At 47.3% G+C, this 27295-nt stretch overlaps 1 protein-coding gene across 4 annotated transcripts in view; it reads right to left on the reverse strand.

Annotated features, from left to right (window-relative positions):
• atp1b2b (ATPase Na+/K+ transporting subunit beta 2b) overlaps positions 1 to 27295 on the reverse strand; it is a 73424-nt gene that overhangs the window by 8819 nt on the left and 37310 nt on the right. For all 4 annotated transcript variants that reach the window (XM_087982732.1, XM_087982730.1, XM_087982733.1 and 1 more), the window contains exon 2: positions 825 to 953. In XM_087982732.1, coding sequence (XP_087838858.1) covers positions 825 to 953 — 129 coding nt within the window. The remainder of the gene's footprint in view (positions 1 to 824; positions 954 to 27295) is intronic.

Genomic DNA, 27295 nt, shown 5'->3' on the forward strand with positions numbered 1-27295 from the left:
TGTGAGAATAGGTCTGAGGGACTAATTGTGTCAATTTCCTGTGATCCTGATGGTTAGCAACATTATAAGGAAGTGGTCATGTCCAGTTCATTTATCGCAACCTCATGGGCAGCTAGAGGCCGCAATCAAAAGGACTAATGGAATGAAAAGTCTTTCCCAGGACAGAGCTGGAATACAAAGGATTGAAGATGATGATTGTTTGATCTCTGTTGCTGGGGTAACAGGTTCAGTTCTGAGGCCCCCATCGCTCCCCATGAACCTCTGAGGAAGGGGTGGTGGGGAATAGCACGGATTGACTCTGTAATAAACATCTATTAAACATCAATTGAATGTTGGGTAAGGGATAGAGTAAATGGATTTACAGACCTCCAGAATCTAAATGGCAGAATGTGTTTGGGCTATTATTCTTTTTCTTTATTTATTCATGGGATGTGGGCATCACTGGCTGGGCCCATCACTTATTGCCCCATCCCTATTTGTTCCCCTTGAGAAGGTGGGGGTGAGCTGTTTTCTTGACCCGCTGCAGTCCATGTGCTGTGGATAGACCCATAACCCATATGGCTGCTGCCCTTGTCATAGAGATGTCCAGCAGAAACAAACTCTTCAGTCCAACCTGTCCATCTGACCAGATATTCTAAATTAATCTAGTCCCATTAATCAGCATTGTCCTTCCACTTAGAAATGATTGTTGGTTTGGAATGTGCCGTCTAAGAGCCTTTGGTGAGGCTATGGCATCCACACATATACACACACACACACACACACACAGACACCCACACGCAGGCAGCCACAGACACACAGACACCCCTTGCAAATCTCTTTACCTGGGTTCGTGATCCGATCTTGGTACTTTGGCGTGTATTCATTAACGGTCTGGAGCATCACCCACATGGTCAGGCTGAAGAGACCAGTTAGGAAAGTATAAAAGACTGCATAAAACATCAGAATCAGTGCTGCAAGAGATCAGAATATTGCAGGGCATCAGTGTGTTAGCACAGGCGATAGTCACTGTTCATACAGTCCTTCCCCATTCAGATTTGATGCAATCAGCCCATTCCCCACCATCCTAACCCTGACAGGGGGTTGGGAGATTAGGTTGTGCCCTAGTTGCTAGGTCTCACCAACATTGCAACCAAACCCAGCGTCATGTCCTTCGATTGACATTCCCTGCGCAATGGGCAAGTGTCCCTTTGCATTGAGCCCAAGGTGGAGTGGGGTCATGGTTGCCTCAGTTGGCTGGAAGGCTGGTTTGCCATGCAGAGTGATCCAACAGTGTGGATTCAATTGCTGCACTGGCCTAGGTTACCGTGAAGGACTCTCCTTGACCTCTCCAGGGGTGTGATGACCTTTAGGTTAAACCACCACTAGTCATCTCCCTGTAATGACAGAGTGGTCCTCTGGGACAATGGTGACTTTACTAGAGAGTGCAGCATGTCAGGATCAGGCTCATTGGCCCAAATGCTTCATGCTCCACACACGTCTCCCTGCACCTTCCTCAACCCATTGACATGATCCCTTAATAGCCTACTCCAGAGTGTGTTCCTCCAGGTTCCCCATAAATGCAGCAAATTCTTCATCACACAAAGGGGAGTGGAAAGCTGGTACTCTTGCTCCACACAACCACCCACTCCACCCCAGAAATAAAGCTGCCTAGGCTGAGTGCCCAATTGGAAATTTCAGAACTGAGGTTGAGAGATTTTTGATGGTAATTTAAAGTTAGGTGAATTAAGGTTAAACAAATGGAGTTCAGCAATAGGTTCCTGTGTAACAAACTAGAGGAGCTGAATAGCCTCCTGTTCCTGTGAAAAACATTCCTTGCAACTGTTAAGTATAGTTTGCAAATACCATTGGTCCATTCTAACATAGGATGTTAACCAAAGCATATTTACAGTTGCTTATTTGTATTTTCATTAAAAAGACCCTCAGATCCCTTTCTGCAGTCTTTTTCCATTTAAATGTTGATCCGGCCATAACCTCACTTTTTCCCAGATTATATTCCACCTGCCAAGTTTTTTGCCCACTCACTGAACCTGTCTCTGCCCCTTTGTAGAGTCTATGTGTCATTCTCACCAATTTGTTTCCTACCTATTTTTGTGACGTTTGCAAAGTTGACAACAATACATTCACTTTCCTCATCGAAGTCATGGATATAATGTAAATAAGTGTGGTCCCCAGCATTAATCCCTAGTTATAGGTTGCTATCCTGAAAATGCCCCTTTTAGGAAAGACCGGAAGAGAGAGCTAAGAAGAGCCAGGAGGGGACATGAGAAGTCGTTGGCTGATAGGATCAGGGCAAAAAACTAAAGCTTTCTATAGATATATCAGGAATAAAAGAATGACTAGAGTAAGATTAGGGCCAATCAAGGAGAGTAGTGAGAGGTTGAGCAGGAAGTCAGAGGAGATAGGGGAAGCACTAAATGAATATTTTTCATTGGTATTCACACTGGTGAAAAATAATGTTGTTGAGGAGAGTACTGAGATACAGGCTACGAGACTAGATGGGATTGAAGTTCACAAGGAGGACGTGTTAGCAATTCTGGAAAGTGTGAAAATAGATAAATCCCCTGGGCTGGATGGGATTTATCCTAGGATTCAGTGGGAAGCCGGGGAGGAGATTGCTGAGCCTTTGGCTTTGATCTTTATGTCGTCATTGTCTACAGGAATAGTGCCAGAAGACTGGTGGATAGCAAATGTTGTTCCCTTGTTCAAGAAGGTGTGTAGAGACAACTCTGGTAATTATAGACCAGAGAGCCTTACTTCAGTTGTGGGTAAAGTGCTGGAAAAGGTTATAAGAGATAGGATTTATAATCATCTCGAAAGGAATAAATTGATTAAGGATAGTCAACACGGTTTTATGAAGGATAGCTTGTGCCTCACAAACCTTTATTGAGTTCTTTGAGAAGGTGACCAAACAGGTGGATGAGGGTAAAGTGGTTGATGTGGGATATATGGATTTCAGTAAGGTGTTTGATAAAATTCCCCACAGTAGGCTATTGCACAAAATGCAGAGGTATGGGATTGAGGGTGATTTAGCGGGTTGGATCAGAAATTGGCTAGCTGAAAGAAGACAGAAGATGGTAGTTGACGGGAAATGTTCATCCTGGAGTTCAGTTCCTAGGGTACCACAAGGATTTGTTTTGGATCTACTGCCGTTTGTCATTTTTATAAATGACCTGGATGAGAGTGTAGAAGGATGTCCTAGTAAATTTGCAGACGACACTAAGGTCGGTACAGTTGTAGAAAGTGCCGAACGATGTTGTAGAGGGACATAGATAAGCTGCAGTGCTGGGCTGAGAGGTGGCAAATGGAGTTTAATGTGGAAACGTGTGAGGTGATTCGCTTTGGAAGGAGGAACAGGAATGCAGAGTACTGGGCTAATGATAAGATCTTTGGTCGTGTTCATGAGCAGAGAGAATTCGGTGTCCACGTACATAGATCCTTGAAAGTTGTCACGCAGGTTGATAGAGCTGTTAAGAAGGCATACGGTGGGTTCACTTTTATTGGTAGAGGGATTGAGTTTCGGAGCCATGAGGTCATGCTGCAGCTGTACAAAACTCTGGTGTGGCTACATTTGGAGTATTGTGTGCAGTTCTGGTCACCACATTATAGGAAGGATGTGGAAGCTTTGGAAAGGGTTCAGAGGAGATTTACTGGAATGTTGCCTGGTATGGAGGGAAGGTCTTATGAAGATAGGCTGAGGGACTTGAGGCTGTTTTCATTAGAGAGAAGGTTGAGAGGTGACTTAATTGAGACATATAAGATAATCAGAGGGTTAAATAGAGTGGACAGTGAGAGCCTTTTTCCTCGGATGGTGATGGCTAGCATGAAGGGACATGGCTTTAAATTGAGGGATGATAGATATAGGGCAGATGTCAGAGGTAGTTTCTTTATTCAGAGAGTAGTAGGGGCATGCAACGCCCTGCCTCACCAATTTTAAGGGCATTTACATGGTCATTGGATAGGCATATGGACAAGAATGGAATAGTGTAGGTTAGATTGGCTTCAGATTGGTTCCACAGGTCGGCGCAACATCGAGGGCCGAAGGGCCTGTACTGCAGTATAATGTTAATTCCAACTCCATGTTTATGAGTTAGCCAATCCTCTATCTGTGCGAATATGTAACTGCCCATAACATGGGCTGTTACCTTATCAGGTAGCCTTATGTGTGGAACCTTACTGAACACCTTTTGGGAATCCAAATATGAGACACATACCTATCTATTGCGAGCATAAGAGGTACAGTTAGTAAGTTTGCAGATGACACCAAATTTGGAGGTGTAGTGGACAGCGAAGAGGATTACCTCAGATTACAACAGGATCTTGACCAGATGGGCCAATGAACTGAGAAGTGGCAGACGGAGTTTAATTCAGATAAATGCGAGGTGCTGCATTTTGGGAAAGCAAATCTTAGCAGGACATACACACTTAATGGTCAGATCGGAGGGAGTGTTGCTGAACAAAGAGACCTTGGAGTCGCAGGTAGATAGGATAGTGAAGAAGGCGTTTGGTATGCTTTCCTTTATTGGTCAGAGTATTGAGTACAGGAGTTGGGAGGGCATGTTGCGGCTGTACAGGACATTGGTTCGGCCACTGTTGGAATATTGCGTGCAATTCTAGTCTCCTTCCTATCGGAAGGATGTTGTGAAACTTGAAAAGGTTCAGAAAAGATTTACAAGGATGTTGCCAGGGTTGGAGGATCTGAGCTGCAGGGAGAGGCTGAACAGGCTGGGGCTGTTTTCCCTGGAGCGTCGGAGGCTGAGGGGTGACCTTATAGAGGTTTACAAAATTATGAGGGGCATAGATAGCGTAAATAGACAAAGTCTTTTCCTGAAGGTTGGGGAGTCCAGAACTAGAGGGCATAGGTTTAAAGTGAGAGAGGAAAGATATAAAAGAGACCTAAGGGGCAACTTTTTCACTCAGAAAGTGGTATGCGTATGGAATGAGCTGCCAGAGGATGTGGTAGAGGCTGTTACAATTGCAGCATTTAAGAGGCATTTGGATGGGTATATGAATAGGAAGGGTTTGGAGGGATATGGGCCGGATGCTGGCAGGTGGGACTAGATTGGGTTGGGATATCTGGTTGGCATGGACGGGTTGGACCGAAGGGTCTGTTTCCGTGCTGTACATCTTTATGACTCTATGACTCTTTACCTGTTCCCTTTTATCTATCCTGCTTGTCATTTCCTCAAAGAATTCCAATACATTTGTCAAACATGACTTTCATGAGCCCTTTATGAAGCCATGCTCACTCTGCTTATTCATATTATGTATTTCTGAATCTCTGCCATCACTTCCTTTATAATGGCCTCGAACATTAACCCAGTGATGTGTTAAGCTAATTAGTTACTCGGCCTATAGTTACCTGATATCTCTCTCCCGCCCCTTTTGAATAAGCATGTTATATTGGCAAATTTCCAATTCTCTGGAATCTAAGGATTATTGAAAGATTTCTACCTGTTCGTTCAGTACCTCATCTACTGTAGGATGGGGAGGGAATGGTCTACTGGTATTACTGCTAGATTATTAATCTGGAGACCCAGGTATTGCTCTGGGGACCCGAGTTTGAATTGCGCCATAGCGAATGATGGAATCTGAGTTCAATAATAATAAGTATTGTCAACTGTTTGAAAAACCCATCTGGTTCACTGATGTCCTTCAGGGAAGGAAACTGCCATCCTCACCTGGTCTGGCCTACATGTGACTCCAGACCCACAGCAGTTGACTCTCAACTGCCCTCTGAAGTGGCCTAGCAAGGCAGTCATTTCAAAGGTAGCTAGGGATAGACAGTAATGTTGGCCAATCGGTGTCGCCCATGTCTCACAGGTGAATAAATAAAAAGGATGCATGCAACCCATCTGGTCCATGGAACATATTGGCTTGTGATTCCGTAGCACTTTTGTCTTAAGTGATAGTTTTTGCGTTTATTTCCTCTCCATGCCCTCCCCCTCTCATCCTTAGTTTCCTTGATTATTTTTGTATTTTTAAAATGCTGTTAGTGTCCTGTGCAGTAAAGAGGGTTACTCTTCGGAGGGTCGGTGTGGACGGGTTGGGCCGAAGGGCCTGTTTCCACACTGTAGGGAATCTAATCTAATCTAATCAATTCTTCTGCCATTTCCTGGCTCCCCATTATTATGTCCCCAGCCTCATTCTCAGTATTCTTTAGGCCTTTCTCTTCTTAGTTATATATTTAAAGAAGCTCTTACTGTCTGATATTATAATACTTGCTAGTTTGACTTCAAAGTTTATTTTCTCCCTCTTTTTTGTCCTTCATCATCTTTTAAAATTTTACCCATTGTCTGGTTGCCATTAACATTTGCCACATTGTTTGGCACATTTTTCTTTCAATGTAGTACGTTCTTTATTCCCCTGGTTGGTTTATCCCTTTCCTAAAGGCCTCCTTCCTCACTAGGATGTATCTTTGCTGTGAATCATAAAGTTGTGAGCTTTGTTTTCAAGGCATTGCTGCAGCTGCCTAATTACAAATGGCTGAAACTGGAGCCTCATTAACTTTTAAATGAAAACTAATTCCATTTTAGGGATTGAAGATGAGTGAGTCAGAGGTTTTGAGAAGGCAGGGAGCTATGAGGATATTGATTCACAGAGGGTGGGGGTATACGGACTAGTTGAAGACAGGAGACTCGATGATGTAACATATTACCATTCCAAGTGTGAACTTGGTGGTGAGGAGAGCAGGCTTCTCCTGGGGCTGAATGGCCACCATAAGTGGCTCCCTGTTTTTCGATAGTCCATGCAAAGGAGCCCAGTATCTCAGCACAGTTTGTGGTACCACACAAGGCAAGAGTTTAAGATAGTTCATTATTAGAACTCAATTGTAATTTTGGCCATCTTCAGCACACTACCAGTAGCACTGTGGGAGGTTGCTGTGTGTGTCAACATAACAGGCCCCAGCCACACATTACACTCAAGAGTTAGTGGGCAGCAGTAGGTGCTGACATTCCCACTAATTACCTCATTAGCTCAGTTGTCTAGATGCCTTGAATGTGCTGATTCAATGACCATGTCACTGAGAGAACTGTTATCATCCAAACTTTCATTATTCCCAACAGAAGTAGCATTGACACAACCGTGGTTAGCAGCTTTCAGAGGAGACATAGACATTCCCAATGGGGGAGCAGACCCGCCGGGCCTACAGAGGGTCAGTGCTGAGGGAGTGCCGCACTGTCAGAGGGTCAGTGCTGAGTGAGCGCTGCACTGTCGGAGGGTCAGTGCTGAGGAAGTGGGCACTGTCGGAGGGTCAGTGCTGAGTGAGCGCCGCACTATCGAGGGGTCAGTGCTGAGGGAGCGAGCACTGTCGGAGAGTCAGTGCTGAGGGAGTGCCGCACTATCGGAGGGTCAACGCTGAGGGAGCGCCGCACTGTCAGAGGGTCAGCGCTGAGGGAGCGCCACACTGTCGGAGGATCAGCGCTGAGGGAGCACTGTACTGTCAGAGGGTCAGAGGGAGCGCCGCATTGTCGGAGGGTCAGTACTGAGGGAGTGGGCACTGTCGGAGGGTCAGTGCTGAGGGAGTGCCACACTGTCGGAGGGTCAGTGTTGAGGGAGCGCCACACTGTCGGAAGGTCGTGCTGAGGGAGTGGGCACTTTCAGAGGGTCAGTGCTGAGGGACCGCCACACTGTCGAAGGGTCGTGCTGAGAGAGTGGGCACTGTCGGAGGGTCAGTGCTGAGGGAGTGTCACACTGTCGGAGGGTCAGTGCTGAGGGAGTGGGCCCTGTCGGAGGGTCAGTGCTGAGGGAGCGCCGCACTGTCGGAGCGTCAGTGCTGAGGGAGTGGGCCCTGTCGGAGGGTCAGTGCTGAGGGAGCGCCGCACTGTCGGAGGGTCAGTGCTGAGGGAGCGCCGCACTGTCGGATGGTCAGTGCTGAGGGAGCGCCGCACTGTCGGAGGGTCAGTGCTGAGGGAGCGCCGCACTGTCGGAGGGTCAGTGCTGAGGGAGCGCCGCACTGTCGGAGGGTCAGTGCTGAGGGAGTGCATTATTGCAGAGATTGTGATCAAGTCCTGATTTTGAATGAAGCATGAGTTTTGACCAGAGTTGGGGTGATTCTGCTTCTCTTCCCTGAGGGAGTTTAAACACTGGTTAGGCTTCAATGCTAACCTCGCTCCTGTGATTGCAGGAATCCTCGGATTTGAACAAGTGTCTATTTCAAGCGGTTGCCTGCTTTACAATTTCCCCTCACACCTGGCTCTGTTATCCGCCCTCTCGTCATGACTGACTCGATGGAGTTTGCATCTGGTATTTAGATGCAAGTTCCAATCTCATAAGCACCTAGAAAAAGCAGAGGCCTTTCTACCCCTCTGGCCTGCTGCACAATCCAATACGGTCAGGATTGATTGTGAACCTCAACTCCACCTTTTCACAACCCTCTCAGTTCCAGTCGAGTTAAAAATCTATTGACCTCAGGCTTGAACACACTCCATGACGAGACAGACTCAGCCCTCTTGAGTAGAGAATTCCAAAGAACACAACTCTCCATTACTTAATGGATATGATGCTACATTAATGCAGAACAGGAGGCAACAGTCTACTGATATTATCACTGGACTATTAATCCAGCAACTGCTGAAAATGTGTTGCTGGAAAAGCGCAGTAGGTCAGGCAGCATCCAAGAAGCAGGAGAATCGACATTTCGGGCATGAGCCCTTCCTGAAGAAGGGCTCATGCCCGAAATGTCGATTCTCCTGCTCCTTGGATGCTGCCTGACCTGCTGCGCTTTTCCAGCAACACATTTTCAGCTCTGATCTCCAGCACCTGCAGTCCTCACTTTCTCCTATTAATCCAGCAACCCAGGTAATGTTCCAAGAGCCCAGGTTCGAACACCACCACAGCAAAATTTAAAAGTGTATTGAAGGCCATGTCAGCTGTTGGAAGACCCCATCTGGTTCACTCATGTCTTTCAGGGAAGGAAACTGCTGTCCTTTCCTGGTGTGGCCTACATGTGACTCCAGATCCATAGAAGTGTGGTTGACTCTTAACTGTGTTGGCCGAGCCAGTGTCACCCTCATCCTGTCAATGAATAAAAAAAGAGGACATTCAACCCAGTCTTTGAAAGATCTGTCCAATTTGTCTCCCTCTCCATTGTCTGGCAAATGCTGTTCTTTTCAAGAATGGAATTTAATCCTGAAAAAAAGTGTGGGGCAGTGTATTTTGGGAGAATGAACAAGATAAGGGAGTACACACTGAATGTGAACAGCCTCGGATATAAAAAGGATCAGCGGGATCTTGCTGTGCACATCAATAGATCCTCATAGGCAGCAGCACAGGGAGCTAAGGTGGTTCAGGAAGGCACAGGGGACACTTGTCTTTATTAATCAAGACATGGGGGTTATGATGGAGCTGTATACAACGTTAGTTAGGCCCCAGTTGGAGTACCGTGTGCAGTTCTGGTCCCCACACTGTAGGAAGGGTGGGATTGCACTGGAGAGGGTGCAGAGGAGATTCACCTGGATATTCCCAGGGCTGGAGCTAATAGGCCGGAGCCAATCAGGGATGAAGAGAGGCCGGAGCCAATCAGTGATGAAGGGAGGCCGGAGCCAATCAGTGATGAAGGGAGGCCGGAGCCAATCAGGGATGAAGGGAGGCTGGGGAAGCTGAGAAGGCATTGGTGAGGGGTCATGGTGGTTGGGGGTGTGCTGACTAAGGGGTATAAAGATCGAAGGTGTACAAAGCAGGATGGATAGGGAGAAATGTTTCCCCTTTGTAGAGGAGTCAGTAACCAGGTGATGGTATAGTTTGAAGGTAAGGAGCAGGAGGTTTAGGGGGCTTCTAAGGAATTTGTTTTTCACTCAGACAGTGGTAGGGATCCAGAACTCACTTCCTGAAAGGGCAAGAGAGGCAGGAACCCTCACGGCGTTTGAGAAGTATTTAGATGAGCACTCGAAATGCCAAAGAGTACAAAATTAGAGGCCAAATGCTGGAAAAGGGAATTAGCATCAAGACACTTGGTGACCAGCACAGACACAGTGGGTTGAAGGGTTCTTTCCTGTGCTGTTAGAAATTCTTGAAGATGCCACCAGGCCAGCCACAATAGTTCCACCTGTCAAGAAAATTCTCTTCATCTCTCCCTTCAATCCTTTTGCCAATCTGTGCCTCCCTGGTTACAGACCGTCCTGTCACTGGGAGGTTTCTCCTCATTTACCCTATCAAACCCCATCATCATCTTAAATGCCTCGATTAAATTTCCATTTGAACTTTCTCCGCTTTGAGGACCACAATCCCAGACACAATTCCAGTTTCTCCACATTAATTGAAGTCCTTCAGATATTATTAAATTGGAGAGGGTGCAGAGAAGATTTATAAGGACGTTACTGGAACTGGAGGGTTGATTTATAAGGAGAATCTAAATTGACTGGGGCTCTTTACCCTGGAGCGTAGGAGATTGAAGGTGACTTTATACAGATTTATAAAATCATGAAGGGCACGGATAAGATCAATAGCCAAGGTCTGTTCCCAGGGTAACAGAGTCCAAAGCTAAAGGACATAAGTCTAAGATAAGAGGAGAAAGATTTAAAAGAGACCTAAGGGACAACATTTTCACGCAGAGGGTGGTGTGTGTATGGACTGAGCTGCCAGAGGAAGTGGTGGAGGCTGGTACAATTACAACATTTAAAAGGCATCTGAATGGGTATATGAATAGGAAGGGTTTGGAGGGATATGGGCCAAGTGCTGACAAATGGGACTAGATTGGGTTGGGATATCTGGTCGGCATGGATGGGTTGGACCGAAGTATGTGTTTCCGTGCTGTACGTCTCTATGACTGACTCGAAAGGGCATGGGTTTAAGATGAGAGAGGAAAGATTTAAAAGGGAACTGAGGAGCACCTTTTTCACACACAGGGGATTATGTATATGGAAATGATAGACACAGATACAATCACACCTTTTAAAAGACATTTGGACAGGTACATGAATAGGGAAGTTTTAGAGGGATATGGGCCAAATGCAGGCAAATATGATTAATTGAGTTTGGGAAACTTGGTTGGCATGGGCTGTAGGGTCTGTTTCTTGCTGTGTAACTCCTCTCAAAGCTCTTTAAGGATGTCAAATTCCTTCCTAAAGGTTTTCACCCACTGTTGAAGACAATACTCCCGCTGGGAGGTCATTAGTGATTTATAAAAGGATTAGCATCACTGCGTTTGCTTTTGCATATTTGTAAAGTCAAGGATCACTGTACAGACTCCACAACTAGTTCAAAGCCTGGCAGACAAGTATCTCCATTTCTGAGGGGCAGAAACTAATCCCATTTTGTAGAATAATGATTAGATAAATATTTGGAAGGTAAAATATTTAAATGTTTTAAAACAGGGGAGGCAGTGACCTAATGGTAATATCTCTGGAACAGTAGTCCAGAATCCCAGGCTGATGTTCTAGACTCAACATTAGCCTGTTCTCTCTCCATGGAAGCTGCCTGACCCACTGTGATCTCCAGTGTTTTTGGTTCTCAGTTCAGATTCCAGCATCTGCAGTCATTTGCTCCTATAGTGTACCGGGGAGGGTTTCATATTCACCACAGCAGAAGTTTGAAGTCAATTAAACTTCACAGGGGCTGCAGGGAGTTCCGGGTGGGGGTTCAAGGGTGGTCTTGGGGGGTGGGGAATTGGGGTGGGGGGTGGTGGATGTGCGGCAGCAAGTTAGCAGTGACTTTGAGATAGACATAAGACTTTAACATACAGATGTCTCCCTTTCCTCCTGGCTCTGTTCCTTGTATTTCAGCTTCTGCTTTTTCCAATTCTGTTGTTTGTATCTAAAATGGTTGTCTCTGTGAATTCTGTTTCTCGATAGCAATGGCGTACACTTTTCACTGTACTCCTGTGTCCCTGTACTTGAGTATACATGACAATAAAACCAACTTTCAAACTCATGGCAACCATGTGTCTGCTGTCAATTGTCATTAAAACCGGTCAGGTTCACTAATCTTCCTTCGGGAAGGAAATCTGCTGTTCTGACCAAGCCTGGCCTAAGTGTGATCCAGACTCACCGCAATGTGGTTGACCCTTCACTGACATCTGGGCAATAAAGGATGGTATTAAATATTGGACCACCCAGAGACACCTACGAATGGCTGGCTATTGGAAGGCCTTCCCCCCCCCCCCCCCAGTGTGGTATCTGGCAAAGTTAGAATCATACAGCATGGAATCAGACCCTTCAAATCCTCCTCATCCCATTCCCCTGAATTTATGCAGCTGGTGTCAGCTCAACTCGGGGCAGAGTAACAGCAGTGTGTACCATCTACAAGATGCACTGCAGAAATTCACCAAGGGCTCCTTAAGATGGCACCTTCCAAACCCACAGCTACTTCCATCTAGAAGGACAAGGGGCAGCAGATAGATGGGAACACTAATCCCTGCAAGTTCCCCTCCAAGCCCCTCACTGTCCTGACTTGGAAATATTCCTTCAGTGTCCCTGGGTCAACATCCTGGAATTCCCTCCCTCAGGGACATTGTGGGTCAACCCTACAGCAAACGGTCAAGAAGGCAGCCCACCCCCCCCTTCTCAAGGGGCAACTAGGGACAGGGCAATAAATGCTGGCCCATCCAGCGACGCCACAGTGAATTTTAAACAACTCCCTCCCTAAGGACGTTTTGGGTGTATCTACAATACAGCAGTTCAACACGTCAGCTCACCGGGAGCAACTGGAGACAGGCAATTAATACTGGGCCAGCCAGCGATGCCCATGTTCCATGAAATGGAATGAGAAAGATTAGCAATCAAACCCAGTACTGCCGTTTTCATTTGCACACTGGTCTGAACAGAATAGAACCACTGCAGTTGGGAGGTCATGTTGTGGCTACACAGGAGACATTGGTTAGACCATTTTTGGAATGCTGCATTCAGTTCTGGTCTCCCTGCTATAGGAAGGATGTTGTTAAACTTGAAAAGGGTTCAGAAAAGATTTGTAAGGATGTTGGAGGGTTTGAGCTATAGGGAGGGGCTGACTAGGTTGGGGCTGTTTTCCCACGTCGGAGGCTGAGGGGTGACCTTATAGAAGTTTATAACATCATGAGGGGCTTAGATAGATTGAATAGCCGAGGTCTTTTCCCTGGGGTGGGGGAGTCCAGAACTAGAGGGCATAGGTTTAGGGTGAGAGGGGAAAGATTTAAAAGAGACCTAAGGGACAACTTTTTCATGCAGAGGGGGTACGTGTATGGGGAATAAGCAGCTAGAGGAAGTGGTGGAGGCTGGTACAGCATTTAAAAGGCATCCCAATGGGTATTTGAATAGGAAGGGTTTAGAGGGATATGGGCCAAATGTTGGCACATGGGACTAGATTAATTTAGGATATCTGGTCAGCATGGACGAGTTGGGACGAAGGGTCTGTTTCAGATCTATCTGCTGCAATTTCTTCCCCCCCCACAACCCCCAAGAGAGGGTTGAGAAGCAGCAGAGGAATGGATAATGAATGAGGGGTGTGCAGAACGGAGTGAAATACGGACTGGCTACAGGATCACCCAGGTTATAACCCGACATGCATTTGCTTCCATAAGTTTTATAAAGAAGTTGTTTATATTCAAGTACAGCTCTGAACCCAGGTTCACATGCACGGTGGTATTGCTGATTAGCTAATGGTGGGGTTTGTCACTTGGCTCAGTTGGCTGAACGACTGATTTACAACACAGTGATGCCAACAGCAGAGGTTCAAGTCCCACAGCGGTTGAGGATTCTCCTTGTCAACTTCTCCCCTTGCCTGAGGTGTGGCGACCCTCAGCTTAAACAACCACCAGTTGTCTCTTTCTAAACAGAGAACAGTCATAGAGCACAGAAACAGACCCTTCGGTCCAACCAGTCCATGCTGGTCATAATCCCAAATGAACTAGTCCCAGCAGCCTGCTCCTGGCCCAGAGCCCTCCAAACCTTTCCTGCTCATGGACTGATGCAAATGAATTTTAAGTTGTACTGACATCCACCACTCCCGCAGTCCTTTGGTACGGTTGGCTATGATGACTTTATCTGTATTGGTTGAGCCTGGAATAATGTGCAATAGAGCCCAGGCAATGATTCAACCCAGATCAGGTGACATCTAATACTGTGAATTCCATCGGTTTCAACTCCCTCCTTTCCTGAAGGGAGGAAAGTCACAAAACTGTACAGCAGGGAAACAGACCCTTCAGTTCAGTTGTACAGTATGGAAACAGACCCTTTACAGTTCAGTTGTACAGTATGGAAACAGACCCTTTACAGTCCAGTTGTACAGCAGGGAAACAGACCCATCAGTCCAGGTGTACTGTATGGAAACAGACCCTTTACAGTCCAGTTGTACAGCAGGGAAACAGACCCTTCAGTTCAGTTGTACAGTATGGAAACAGACCCTTTACAGTTCAGTTGTACAGTATGGAAACAGACCCTTTACAGTCCAGTTGTACAGCAGGGAAACAGACCCATCAGTCCAGGTGTACAGCATGAAAACAGACCGTTCAGTCCAGTTGCACAGCATTGAAAGAGACCCTTCAGTCCAGTTGTACAGGAAGGAAACAGACCCTTCATTCCAGTTGTAAAGTATGGAAACACTCTTCAGTCCAGGTGTACATTATGGAATCAGACCCTTCAGTCCAGGTGTACAGTATGGAAACAGACCTTCCGTCCAGGTGTACAGTATGGAAACAGGCCCTTCACAGTCCAAGCGTACAGTATGGAAACAGTCTCTTCAGTCCAAGTGTACAGCATGGAAGCAGACCCTTCAGTCCAGTTGTACAGCATGGAAACAGACCCTTCAGTCCTGGTGTACAGTATGGAAACAGACCCTTCACAGTCCAGTTGTACAGCAGGGAAACACACCTTTCAGCCCAGGTGTACAGTATGGTAACAGAACCTCCAGTCCAGGTGTACAGTATGGAAACACACCCTTCAGTCCAGGTGAACAGTATGGAAACAGTCCCTTCAGTCCAGGTGTACAGTATGAAAACAGACCCTTCAGTCCAGGTGTACAGTATGGAAACAGACCCTTCATTCCAGTTGCACAGCAGGGAAACAGACCCATCAGTCGAGGTGTACAGTTTGGAAACAGACCCTTCAGTCCAGTTGCACAGCATGAAAACAGACCCATCAATCCAGGTGTACAGCATGAAAACAGACCCATCAGTCCAGGTGTACAGCATGGAAACAGACCCATCAGTCCAGGTGTACAGCATTGAAAGAGACCCTTCAGTCCAGTTGTACAGGAAGGAAACAGACCCATCAATCCAGTTGTACAGCATGAAAACAGACCCATCAGTCCAGGTGTACAGCATGGAAACAGACCCATCAGTCCAGGTGTACAGCATTGAAAGAGACCCTTCAGTCCAGTTGTACAGGAAGGAAACAGACCCTTCAGTCCAGTTGTAAAGTATGGAAACACCCTTCAGTCCAGATGTACATTATGGAAACAGACCCTTCAGTCCAGGTGTACAGCATGGAAACAGACCCTTCAGTCCAGTTGTACAGCATGGAAACAGACCCTTCGGTCCAGGTGTACAGCACGGAAACTGACCTTTCAGTCCAGTTGCACAGCAGGGAAACAGACCCACCACAGTCCAGTTGTACAGTTTGGAAACAGACCCTTCAGTCCAGGTGTACAGCACAGAACCAGACCCTTCAGTCCAGGTGTAAAGCACGGAATCAGACCCTTCACAGTCCAGGTGTACAGTATGGAAACAGACCCTTCTGTCCAGGTGTACAGTACGGAAACAGACCCTTCGGTCCAGGTGTACAGTATGCAAACAGGCCATTCAATCCAGGTGTACAGTATGGAAACAGACCGTTCACACTCCAGGTGTACAGTATGGAAACAGACCCTTCACAGACCAGGTGTACAGTATGGAAACAGACCCTTCACAGTCCAGGTGTACAGTATGGAATAAGTCCCTTCAGTCCAGTTGCACAGCAATGAAACAGACCCTTCAGTCCAGGTGTACAGTAAGGAAACAGACCCTACAGTCAAGGTGTACAGCAGGGAAACAGACGCTTCACAGTCCAGTTGTACAGTATGGAAACAGACCCTTCAGTCCAGGTGTACAGTATGGAAACAGACCATTCAGTCCAGGTGTACAGTATGTTAACAAACCCTACAGTCAAGGTGTACAGCATGGAAACAGACCCTTCAGTCCAGGTGTACAGTATGGAAACAGACCCTTTACAGTCCAGTTTTACACCATGGAAACAGACCCTTCAGTCCAGGTGTACAGTATGGAAACAGACCCTTCAGTCCAGTTGTACAGTATGGAAACAGACCCTCAGTCCAGGTGTACAGTATGGAAACAGACCCTTCAGTCCAGGTGTACAGTATGGAAACAGACCCTTCAGTCCTGGTGTACAGTATGGAAACAGACCCTTCAGTCCTGGTGTACAGTATGGAAGCAGACCCTTTACAGTCCAGTTGTACAGCAGGGAAACAGACCCTTCAGTCTAGTTGCACAGCATGGAAACAGACCCTTCAGTCCAGGTGTACAGTATGGAAACAGACCCTTCAGTCCAGGTGTACAGTATGGAAACAGACCCTTCAGTCCAGGTGTACAGCATGAAAACAGACCCATCAGTCCAGGTGTACAGTATGGAAACAGACCCTTCAGTCCAGGTGTACAGCATGAAAACAGACCCTTCAGTCCAGTTATAAAGTATGGAAACACCCTTCAGTCCAGGTGTACAGTATGGAAACAGACCCTTCAGTCCAGGTGTACAGTATGGAAACAGACCCTTCACAGTCCAGGTGTACAGCATGGAAACAGACCCTTCAGTCCAGGTGTACAGTATGGAAACAGGCCCTTCACAGTCCAGGCGTACAGTATAGAAACAGTCTCTTCAGTCCAGGTGTACAGTATGGAAACAGACCCTTCTGTCCAGGTGTACAGTATGGAAGCAGACCCTTCAGTCCAGTTGTACAGCATGAAAACAGACACATCAGTCCAGTTCTACAGTATGGAAAGAGACCCTTCACAGTCCAGGTGTACAGTTTGGAAACAGACCCTTCAGTCCAGGTGTACAGCATGAAAACAAGCCCATCAGTCCAGGTGTACAGTATGGAAACACCCTTCAGTCCTGGTGTCGAGTATGGAAACAGTCCATTCAGTCCAGTTGTACAGCATGAAAACAGACCCTTCAGTCCAGTTGTACAGGATGGAAGCAGACCCTTCAGTCCAGTTGTACAGTATGGAAACACCCTTCAGTCCAGGTGTACATTATGGAAACAGTCCCTCCACAGTCCAGTTGTACAGTTTGGAAACAGACCCTTCAGTCCAGGTGTACAGCATGGAAACAGACCCTTCAGTCCAGGTATACAGCATGGAAACAGACCCTTCAGTCCAGGTGTACAGTATGGAAACCGACCCTTCAGTCCTGGTGTACAGTTTGGAAACAGACCCTTCAGTGCCGGTGTACAGCATGGAAACAGACCCTTCAGTCCAGGTGTACAGCATGGAAACAGACCCTTCAGTCCAGGTGTGCAGCATGGAAACAGACCCTTCAGTCCAGGTATACAGCATGGAAACAGACCCTTCAGTCCAGGTGTACAGTATGGAAACAGACCCTTCAGTCCAGGTATACAGCATGGAAACAGACCCTTCAGTCCAGGTGTACAGTATGGAAACAGACCCTTCAGTCCAGGTGTACAGTATGGAAACAGACCCTTCAGTCCAGGTGCACAGTATGGAAACAGACCCCTCAGTCCAGGTGTACAGCAGGGAAACAGACCCTTCACAGTCCAGTTGCACAGCATGGAAACAGACCCTTCAGTCCAGGTGCACAGTATGGAAACAGACCCCTCAGTCCAGGTGTACAGCAGGGAAACAGACCCTTCACAGTCCAGTTGCACAGCATGGAAACAGACCCTTCACAGTCCAGGTGTACAGCAGGGAAACAGACCCTTCACAGTCCAGTTGCACAGCATGGAAACAGACCCTTCAGTCCTGGTGTACAGCATGGAAACAGTCTTTTCTGTCCAGGTGTACAGCATGGAAATAGACCCTTCAGTCCAGTTGTACAGCATGGAAACAGACCCTTCACAGTCCAGGTGTACAGCATGGAAACAGACCCTTCAGTCCTGGTGTACAGCATGGAAACAGTCTTTTCTGTCCAGGTGTACAGCATGGAAATAGACCCTTCAGTCCAGTTGTACAGCATGGAAACAGACCCTTCACAGTCCAGTTGCACAGCATGGAAACAGACCCTTCAGTCCAGTTGTACAACATGGAAACAGACCCTTCACAGTCCAGTTGCACAGCATGGAAACAGACCCTTCAGTCCAGGTGTACAGTATGGATACAGACCCTTCTCAGTCCAAGTGTACAGTATGGAAACAGACCCTTTACAGTCCAGGTGTACAGTATACAAACAGACCCTTCAGTCCAGGTGTACAACATAGAAACAGACCCTTCACAGTCCAGTTGTACAGTATGGAAACAGGCCCTTTACAGTCCAGGTGTACAGTTTGGAAACAGACCCTTCAGTCCTAGTGTACAGTATGGAAATACCCTTCAGTCCTGGTGTACAGCATGGAAACAGTCTTTTCTGTCCAGGTGTACAGCATGGAAATAGACCCTTCAGTCCAGTTGTAAAGTATGGAAACAGACCGTTCACAGTCCAGGTGTACAGCATGGAAACAGACCCTTCAGTCCAGTTGCACAGCATGGAAACAGACCCTTCACAGTCCAGGTGTACAGCATGGAAACAGACCCTTCAGTCCAGTTGTACAGCATGGAAACAGACCCTTCAGTCCAGGTATACAGCATGGAAACAGACCCTTCAGTCCAGGTGTACAGTATGGAAACAGACCCTTCAGTCCAGGTGTAAAGCATGGAATCAGACCCTTCAGTCCAGGTGTACAGTATGGTAACAGACCCTTCACAGTCCAGTTGTACAGCATGGAAACAGACCCTTCAGTCCAGGTGTACAGTATGGTAACAGACCCTTCAGTCCAGTTGTACAGTAGGGAAACAGACACTTCACAGTCCAGTTGTACAGCATGGAAACAGACCCTTCAGTCCAGGTGTACAGCAGGGAAACAGACCCTTCAGTCCAGGTGTACAGTATGGTAACAGACCCTTCAGTCCAGTTGAACAGCATGGACACCGACCCTTCAGTCCAGGTGTACAACAGGGAAACAGACCCTTTAGTCCAGGTGTACAGTATGGAAACAGACCCTTCACAGTCCAGTTGTACAGCATGGAAACAGACCCTTCAGTCCAGGTGTACAGCAGGGAAACAGACTCTTTAGTCCAGATGTACAGTATGGAAACAGACCCTTCACAGTCCAGTTGTACAGCATGGAAACAGACCCTTCAGTCCAGGTGTACAGTATGGTAACAGACCCTTCAGTCCAGGTGTACAACATGGAAACAGACACTTCACAGTCCAGTTGTACAGCATGGAAACAGACCCTGCAGTCCAGGTGTACAGCATTGAAACAGACCCTTCAGTCCAGGTGTACAGCAGGGAAACAGACCCTTCAGTCCAGGTGTACAGTATGGTAACAGACCCTTCAGTCCAGTTGTACAGCAGGGAAACAGACACTTCACAGTCCAGTTGTACAGCATGGATACAGACCCTTCAGTCCTGGTGTACAGTATGGAAACAGACACTTCACAGTCCAGTTGTACAGCATGGAAACAGACCCTTCAGTCCAGGTGTGCAGTATGGAAACAGACCCTTCAGTCCAGTTGTACAGCATGGAAACAGACCCTTCAGTCCAGGTGCATAGTATGGAAACAGACCGTTCACAGTCCAGTTGTAAATTATGGAAACAGACCTTTTACAGTCCAGGTGTACAGCATGGAAAGAGACCCTTCAGTCCAGGTGTACAGCATGGATACCGACCCTTCAGTCTAGGTGTACAGTATGGAAACAGACCCTTCAGTCCAGTTGCACAGCATAGAAACAGTCTCTTCAGTCCAAGTGTACAGCATGGAAATAGACCCTTCACAGTCCAGTTGTAAAGTATGGATACAGACCGTTCACAGTCCAGGTGTACAGCATGGAAACAGACCCTTCAGTCTCGGTGTACAGCATGGAAACAGACCCTTCAGTCCAGTTGCACAGCATAGAAATAGTCTCTTCAGTCCAGGTGTACAGCATGGAACAGACCCTTCAGTCCAGGTGTTCAGTATGGAAAATGGCCCTTCACAGTCCAGGTGTACAGTACAGAAACACACCCTTCAGTCCAGGTGTACAACATAGAAACAGACCCTTCACAGTCCAGTTGTACAGTATGAAAACAGGTCCTTTACAGTCCAGGTGTACAGTATGGAAATACACACTTCAGTCCACTTGTACAGCAGGGAAATAGACTGTTCAGTCCCGATGTACAGTATGGTAACAGAGACTTCACAGTCCAGGTGTGCAGCATAGAAACAGACCCTTCAGTCCAGTTGTAGAGTATGGAAACAGGCCCTTCACAGTTCAGGTATACAGCATGGAAACAGACCCTTCAGTCCAGGTGTACAGTATGGTAACAGACCCTTCACAGTCCAGTTGTACAGCATGGAAACAGACCCTTCAGTCCAGGTGTACAGTATGGTAACAGACCCTTCAGTCCAGTTGTACAGTAGGGAAACAGACACTTCACAGTCCAGTTGTACAGCATGGAAACAGACCCTTCAGTCCAGGTGTACAGCAGGGAAACAGACCCTTCAGTCCAGGTGTACAGTATGGTAACAGACCCTTCAGTCCAGTTGTACAGCATGGACACAGACCCTTCAGTCCAGGTGTACAGCAGGGAAACAGACCCTTTAGTCCAGGTGTACAGTATGGAAACAAACCCTTCACAGTCCAGTTGTACAGCATGGAAACAGACCCTTCAGTCAGGTGTACAGCAGGGAAACAGACTCTTTAGTCCAGATGTACAGTATGGAAACAGACCCTTCACAGTCCAGTTGTACAGCATGGAAACAGACCCTTCAGTCCAGGTGTACAGTATGGTAACAGACCCTTCAGTCCAGGTGTACAGGATGGAATCAGACCTTTCAGTCCTGGTGTACAGTATGGAAACAGACCCTTTAGTCCAGTTGTACAGTATGGAAACAGACCCTTCAGTTCAGGTGTACAGTATGGAAACAGACCCTTCAGTTCAGTTGTACAGTATGGAAACAGACCCTTCAGTCCAGGTGTACAGTATGGAAACAGACCCTTCAGTCCAGGTATACAGCATGGAAACAGACCCTTCAGTCCTCGTGTACAGTATGGAAACAGACCCTTCAGTCCAGGTGTACAGTATGGAAACAGACCCTTCAGTTCAGGTGTACAGCATGGAAACAGACCCTTCAGTCCCGGTATACAGCATGGAAACAGACCCTTCAGTCCAGGTGTACAGTATGGAAACAGACCCTTCACAGTCCAGGTGTACAGTCCGAAACACCCTTCAGTCCAGGTGTACAGCATGGAAACAGACCCTTCACAATCCATTTGTACAGCATGGAAACAGACCCTTCAGTCCAGGTGTACAGCATGGAAACAGACCCTTCAGTCCGGGTGTACAGCATGGAAACAGACCCTTCAGTCCCGATGTACAGTATGGTAACAGAGACTTCACAGTCCAGGTGTGCAGCATAGAAACAGACCCTTCAGTCCAGTTGTAGAGTATGGAAACAGGCCCTTCACAGTCCAGGTATACAGCATGGAAACAGACCCTTCAGTCCAGGTGTACAGGATGGTAACAGACCCTTCACAGTCCAGTTGTACAGCATGGAAACAGACCCTTCAGTCCAGGTGTACAGTATGGTAACAGACCCTTCAGTCCAGTTGTACAGTAGGGAAACAGACACTTCACAGTCCAGTTGTACAGCATGGAAACAAACCCTTCAGTCCAGGTGTACAGCAGGGAAACAGACCCTTCAGTCCAGGTGTACAGTATGGTAACAGACCCTTCAGTCCAGTTGTACAGCATGGACACAGACCCTTCAGTCCAGGTGTACAGCAGGGAAACAGACACTTCACAGTCCAGTTGTACAGTATGGAAACAAACCCTTCACAGTCCAGTTGTACAGCATGGAAACAGACCCTTCAGTCAGGTGTACAGCAGGGAAACAGACTCTTTAGTCCAGATGTACAGTATGGAAACAGACCCTTCACACTCCAGTTGTACAGCATGGAAACAGACCCTTCAGTCCAGGTGTACAGTATGGAAACAGACCCTTTAGTCCAGTTGTACAGTATGGAAACAGACCCTTCAGTTCAGGTGTACAGTATGGAAACAGACCCTTCAGTTCAGTTGTACAGTATGGAAACAGACCCTTCAGTCCAGGTGTACAGTATGGAAACAGACCCTTCAGTCCAGGTATACAGCATGGAAACAGACCCTTCAGTCCTCGTGTACAGTATGGAAACAGACCCTTCAGTCCAGGTGTACAGTATGGAAACAGACCCTTCAGTTCAGGTGTACAGCATGGAAACAGACCCTTCAGTCCCGGTATACAGCATGGAAACAGACCCTTCAGTCCAGGTGTACAGGATGGAAACAGACCCTTCACAGTCCAGGTGTACAGTCCGAAACACCCTTCAGTCCAGGTGTACAGCATGGAAACAGACCCTTCACAATCCATTTGTACAGCATGGAAACAGACCCTTCAGTCCAGGTGTACAGCATGGAAACAGACCCTTCAGTCCGGGTGTACAGCATGGAAACAGACCCTTCAGTCCTGGTGTACAGTATGGAAACAGACCCTTCAGTCCAGTTGCACAGCATTGAAACAGACCCTTCAGTCCAGGTGTACAGTATGGAAACATCCCTTCAGTCCAGTTGCACAGCAATGAAACAGACCCTTCAGTCCAGGTGTACAGTATGGAAACATCCCTTCAGTCCAGTTGCACAGCAATGAAACAGACCCTTCATCCCAGTTGCACAGCATTGAAACAGACGCTTCAGTCCAGGTGTACAGTATGGAAACAGTCCCTTCAGTCCAGTTGCACAGCAATGAAACAGACCCTTCAGTCCAGGTGTACAGTATGGAAACATCCCTTCAGTCCAGTTGCACAGCAATGAAACAGACCCTTCAGTCCAGGTGTACATGATGGAATCAGACCCTTCAGTCCAGTTGCACAGCAATGAAACAGACCCTTCAGCCCAGTTGTACAGCATGGAAACAGACCCTTCAGTCCAGTTGTACAGCATGGAAACATCCCTTCAGTCCAGTTGCACAGCAATGAAACAGACCCTTCAGTCCAGTTGCACAGCATTGAAACAGACGCTTCAGTCCAGGTGTACAGTATGGAAACAGTCCCTTCAGTCCAGTTGCACAGCAATGAAACAGACCCTTCAGTCCAGGTGTACAGTATGGAAACATCCCTTCAGTCCAGTTGCACAGCAATGAAACAGACCCTTCAGTCCAGGAGTACAGCATGGAATCAGACCCTTCAGTCCAGTTGCACAGCAATGAAACAGACCCTTCAGTCCAGGTGTACAGCATGGAATCAGACCCTTCAGTCCAGTTGCACAGCAATGAAACAGACCCTTCAGTCCAGTTGTACAGCATGGAAACAGACCCTTCAGTCCAGTTGCACAGCAATGAAACAGACCCTTTAGTCCAGTTGTACAGCATGGAAACAGAACCTTCAGTCCAGGTGTACAGTATGGACACAGACCCTTCAGTCCAGGTGTACAGTATGGACACAGACCCTTCAGTCCAGGTGTACAGTATGGACACAGACACTTCAGTCCAGTTGTACAGTATGGACACAGACCCTTCAGTCCAGTTGTAAAGTATGGAAACACCCTTCAGTCCAGGTGTACATTATGGAAACAAACCCTCCACAGTCCAGGTGTACAGTTTGGAAACAGACCCTTCAGTCCAGGTGTACAGCATGGAAACAGACCCTTCAGTCCGGGTGTACAGCATGGAAACAGACCCTTCAGTCCTGGTGTACAGTATGGAAACAGACCCTTCAGTCCAGTTGCACAGCATTGAAACAGACCCTTCAGTCCAGGTGTACAGTATGGAAACATCCCTTCAGTCCAGTTGCACAGCAATGAAACAGACCCTTCAGTCCAGGTGCACAGTATGGAAACATCCCTTCAGTCCAGTTGCACAGCAATGAAACAGACCCTTCATCCCAGTTGCACAGCATTGAAACAGACGCTTCAGTCCAGGTGTACAGTATGGAAACAGTCCATTCAGTCCAGTTGCACAGCAATGAAACAGACCCTTCAGTCCAGGTGTACAGTATGGAAACATCCCTTCAGTCCAGTTGCACAGCAATGAAACAGACCCTTCAGTCCAGGTGTACATGATGGAATCAGACCCTTCAGTCCAGTTGCACAGCAATGAAACAGACCCTTCAGCCCAGTTGTACAGCATGGAAACAGACCCTTCAGTCCAGTTGTACAGCATGGAAACATCCCTTCAGTCCAGTTGCACAGCAATGAAACAGACCCTTCAGTCCAGTTGCACAGCATTGAAACAGACGCTTCAGTCCAGGTGTACAGTATGGAAACAGTCCCTTCAGTCCAGTTGCACAGCAATGAAACAGACCCTTCAGTCCAGGTGTACAGTATGGAAACATCCCTTCAGTCCAGTTGCACAGCAATGAAACAGACCCTTCAGTCCAGGTGTACAGTATGGAAACAGACCCTTCAGTCCAGATGTACAGCATGGAATCAAACCCTTCAGTCCAGTTGCACAGCAATGAAACAGACCCTTCAGTCCAGTTGTACAGCATGGAAACAGACCCTTCAGTCCAGTTGCACAGCAATGACACAGACCCTTCAGTCCAGTTGTACAGCAATGAAACAGACCCTTCAGTCCAGGAGTACAGCATGGAAACAGAACCTTCAGTCCAGGTGTACAGTATGGACACAGACCCTTCAGTCCAGGTGTACAGTATGGACACAGACCCTTCAGTCCAAGTGTACAGTATGGACACAGACCCTTCAGTCCAGGTGTACAGTATGGACACAGACCCTTCAGTCCAGTTGTACAGGAAGGAAACAGACCCTTCAGTCCAGTTGTAAAGTATGGAAACACCCTTCAGTCCAGGTGTACATTATGGAAACAGACCCTCCACAGTCCAGGTGTACAGTTTGGAAACAGACCCTTGAGTCCAGGTGTACAGCATGGAAACAGTCTCTTCAATCCAGGTGTACAGTATGGAAACAGACCCTTCACAGTCCAGTTGCACAGCAGGGACACAGACCCTTCAGTCCAGTTGTACAGGACGGAAACAGACCCTTCAGTGCCGGTGTACAGTTTGGAAACTGGCCCTTCATTCCAGGTGTACAGCATGGAAACAGACCCTTCTGTCCAGTTGTACAGTATGGAAACAGACCCTTCGGTCCAGGTGTACAGCATGGAAACAGACCCTTCTGTCCAGTTGTACAGTATGGAAACAGACCCTTCACAGTCCAGGTGTACAGCATGGAAACAGACCCTTCAGTCTAGGTGTACAGCATGGAAACAGACCCTTCAGTCCAGTTGCACAGCATAGAAACAGTCTCTTCAGTCCAGGTGTACAGCATGGAAACAGTCTCTTCAGTCCAGGTGTACAGCATAGAAATAGACCCTTCACAGTCCAGTTGTAAAGTATGGAAACAGACCGTTCACACTCCAGGTGTACAGCATGGAAACAGACCCTTCAGTCCAGTAGCACATCATTGAAACAGTCTCTTCAGTCCAGGTGTACAGCATGGAAACAGTCTCTTCAGTCCAGGTGTACAGCATAGAAATAGACCCTTCACAGTCCAGTTGTAAAGTATGGAAACAGACCCTTCACAGTCCAGGTGTACAGCATGGAAACAGACCCTTCAGTCCAGTAGCACATCATTGAAACAGTCTCTTCAGTCCAGGTGTACAGCATGGAAACAGTCTCTTCAGTCCAGGTGTACAGCATGGAAATAGACCCTTCACAGTCCAGTTGTAAAGTATGGAAACAGACCCTTCACAGTCCAGGTGTACAGCATGGAAACAGACCCTCCAGTCTAGGTGTACAGCAGGGAAGCAGTCTCTTCAGTCCAGGTGTACAGCATGGAAACAGTCTCTTCAGTCCAGGTGTACAGCATGGAAATAGACCCTTCACAGTCCAGTTGTAAAGTATGGAAACAGACCGTTCACAGTCCAGGTGTACAGCATGGAAACAGATCCTTCAGTCCAGTAGCACATCATAGAAACAGTCTCTTCAGTCCAGGTGTACAGCATGGAAACAGACCCTTCACAGTCCAATTGTACAGCATGGAAACAGACCCTTCAGTCCAGGTGTACAGCATGGAAACGGACCCTTCAGTCCAGGTATACAGCATGGAAACAGACCCTTCAGTCCAGGTGTACAGCATGGAATCAGACCCTTCAGTCCAGTTGCACAGCAATGAAACAGACCCTTCAGTCCAGTTGTACAGCATGGAAACAGACCCTTCAGTCCAGTTGCACAGCAATGAAACAGACCCTTTAGTCCAGTTGTACAGCATGGAAACAGAACCTTCAGTCCAGGTGTACAGTATGGACACAGACCCTTCAGTCCAGGTGTACAGTATGGACACAGACCCTTCAGTCCAGGTGTACAGTATGGACACAGACACTTCAGTCCAGTTGTACAGTATGGACACAGACCCTTCAGTCCAGTTGTAAAGTATGGAAACACCCTTCAGTCCAGGTGTACATTATGGAAACAAACCCTCCACAGTCCAGGTGTACAGTTTGGAAACAGACCCTTCAGTCCAGGTGTACAGCATGGAAACAGACCCTTCAGTCCGGGTGTACAGCATGGAAACAGACCCTTCAGTCCTGGTGTACAGTATGGAAACAGACCCTTCAGTCCAGTTGCACAGCATTGAAACAGACCCTTCAGTCCAGGTGTACAGTATGGAAACATCCCTTCAGTCCAGTTGCACAGCAATGAAACAGACCCTTCAGTCCAGGTGCACAGTATGGAAACATCCCTTCAGTCCAGTTGCACAGCAATGAAACAGACCCTTCATCCCAGTTGCACAGCATTGAAACAGACGCTTCAGTCCAGGTGTACAGTATGGAAACAGTCCATTCAGTCCAGTTGCACAGCAATGAAACAGACCCTTCAGTCCAGGTGTACAGTATGGAAACATCCCTTCATCCAGTTGCACAGCAATGAAACAGACCCTTCAGTCCAGGTGTACATGATGGAATCAGACCCTTCAGTCCAGTTGCACAGCAATGAAACAGACCCTTCAGCCCAGTTGTACAGCATGGAAACAGACCCTTCAGTCCAGTTGTACAGCATGGAAACATCCCTTCAGTCCAGTTGCACAGCAATGAAACAGACCCTTCAGTCCAGTTGCACAGCATTGAAACAGACGCTTCAGTCCAGGTGTACAGTATGGAAACAGTCCCTTCAGTCCAGTTGCACAGCAATGAAACAGACCCTTC

Source organism: Chiloscyllium plagiosum, unplaced genomic scaffold, assembly GCF_037043375.1.
Source record: "Chiloscyllium plagiosum isolate Xiang-an unplaced genomic scaffold, Cpla_swu_hap1 HiC_scaffold_44, whole genome shotgun sequence".
Taxonomy (NCBI): Eukaryota; Metazoa; Chordata; class Chondrichthyes; order Orectolobiformes; family Hemiscylliidae; genus Chiloscyllium; species Chiloscyllium plagiosum.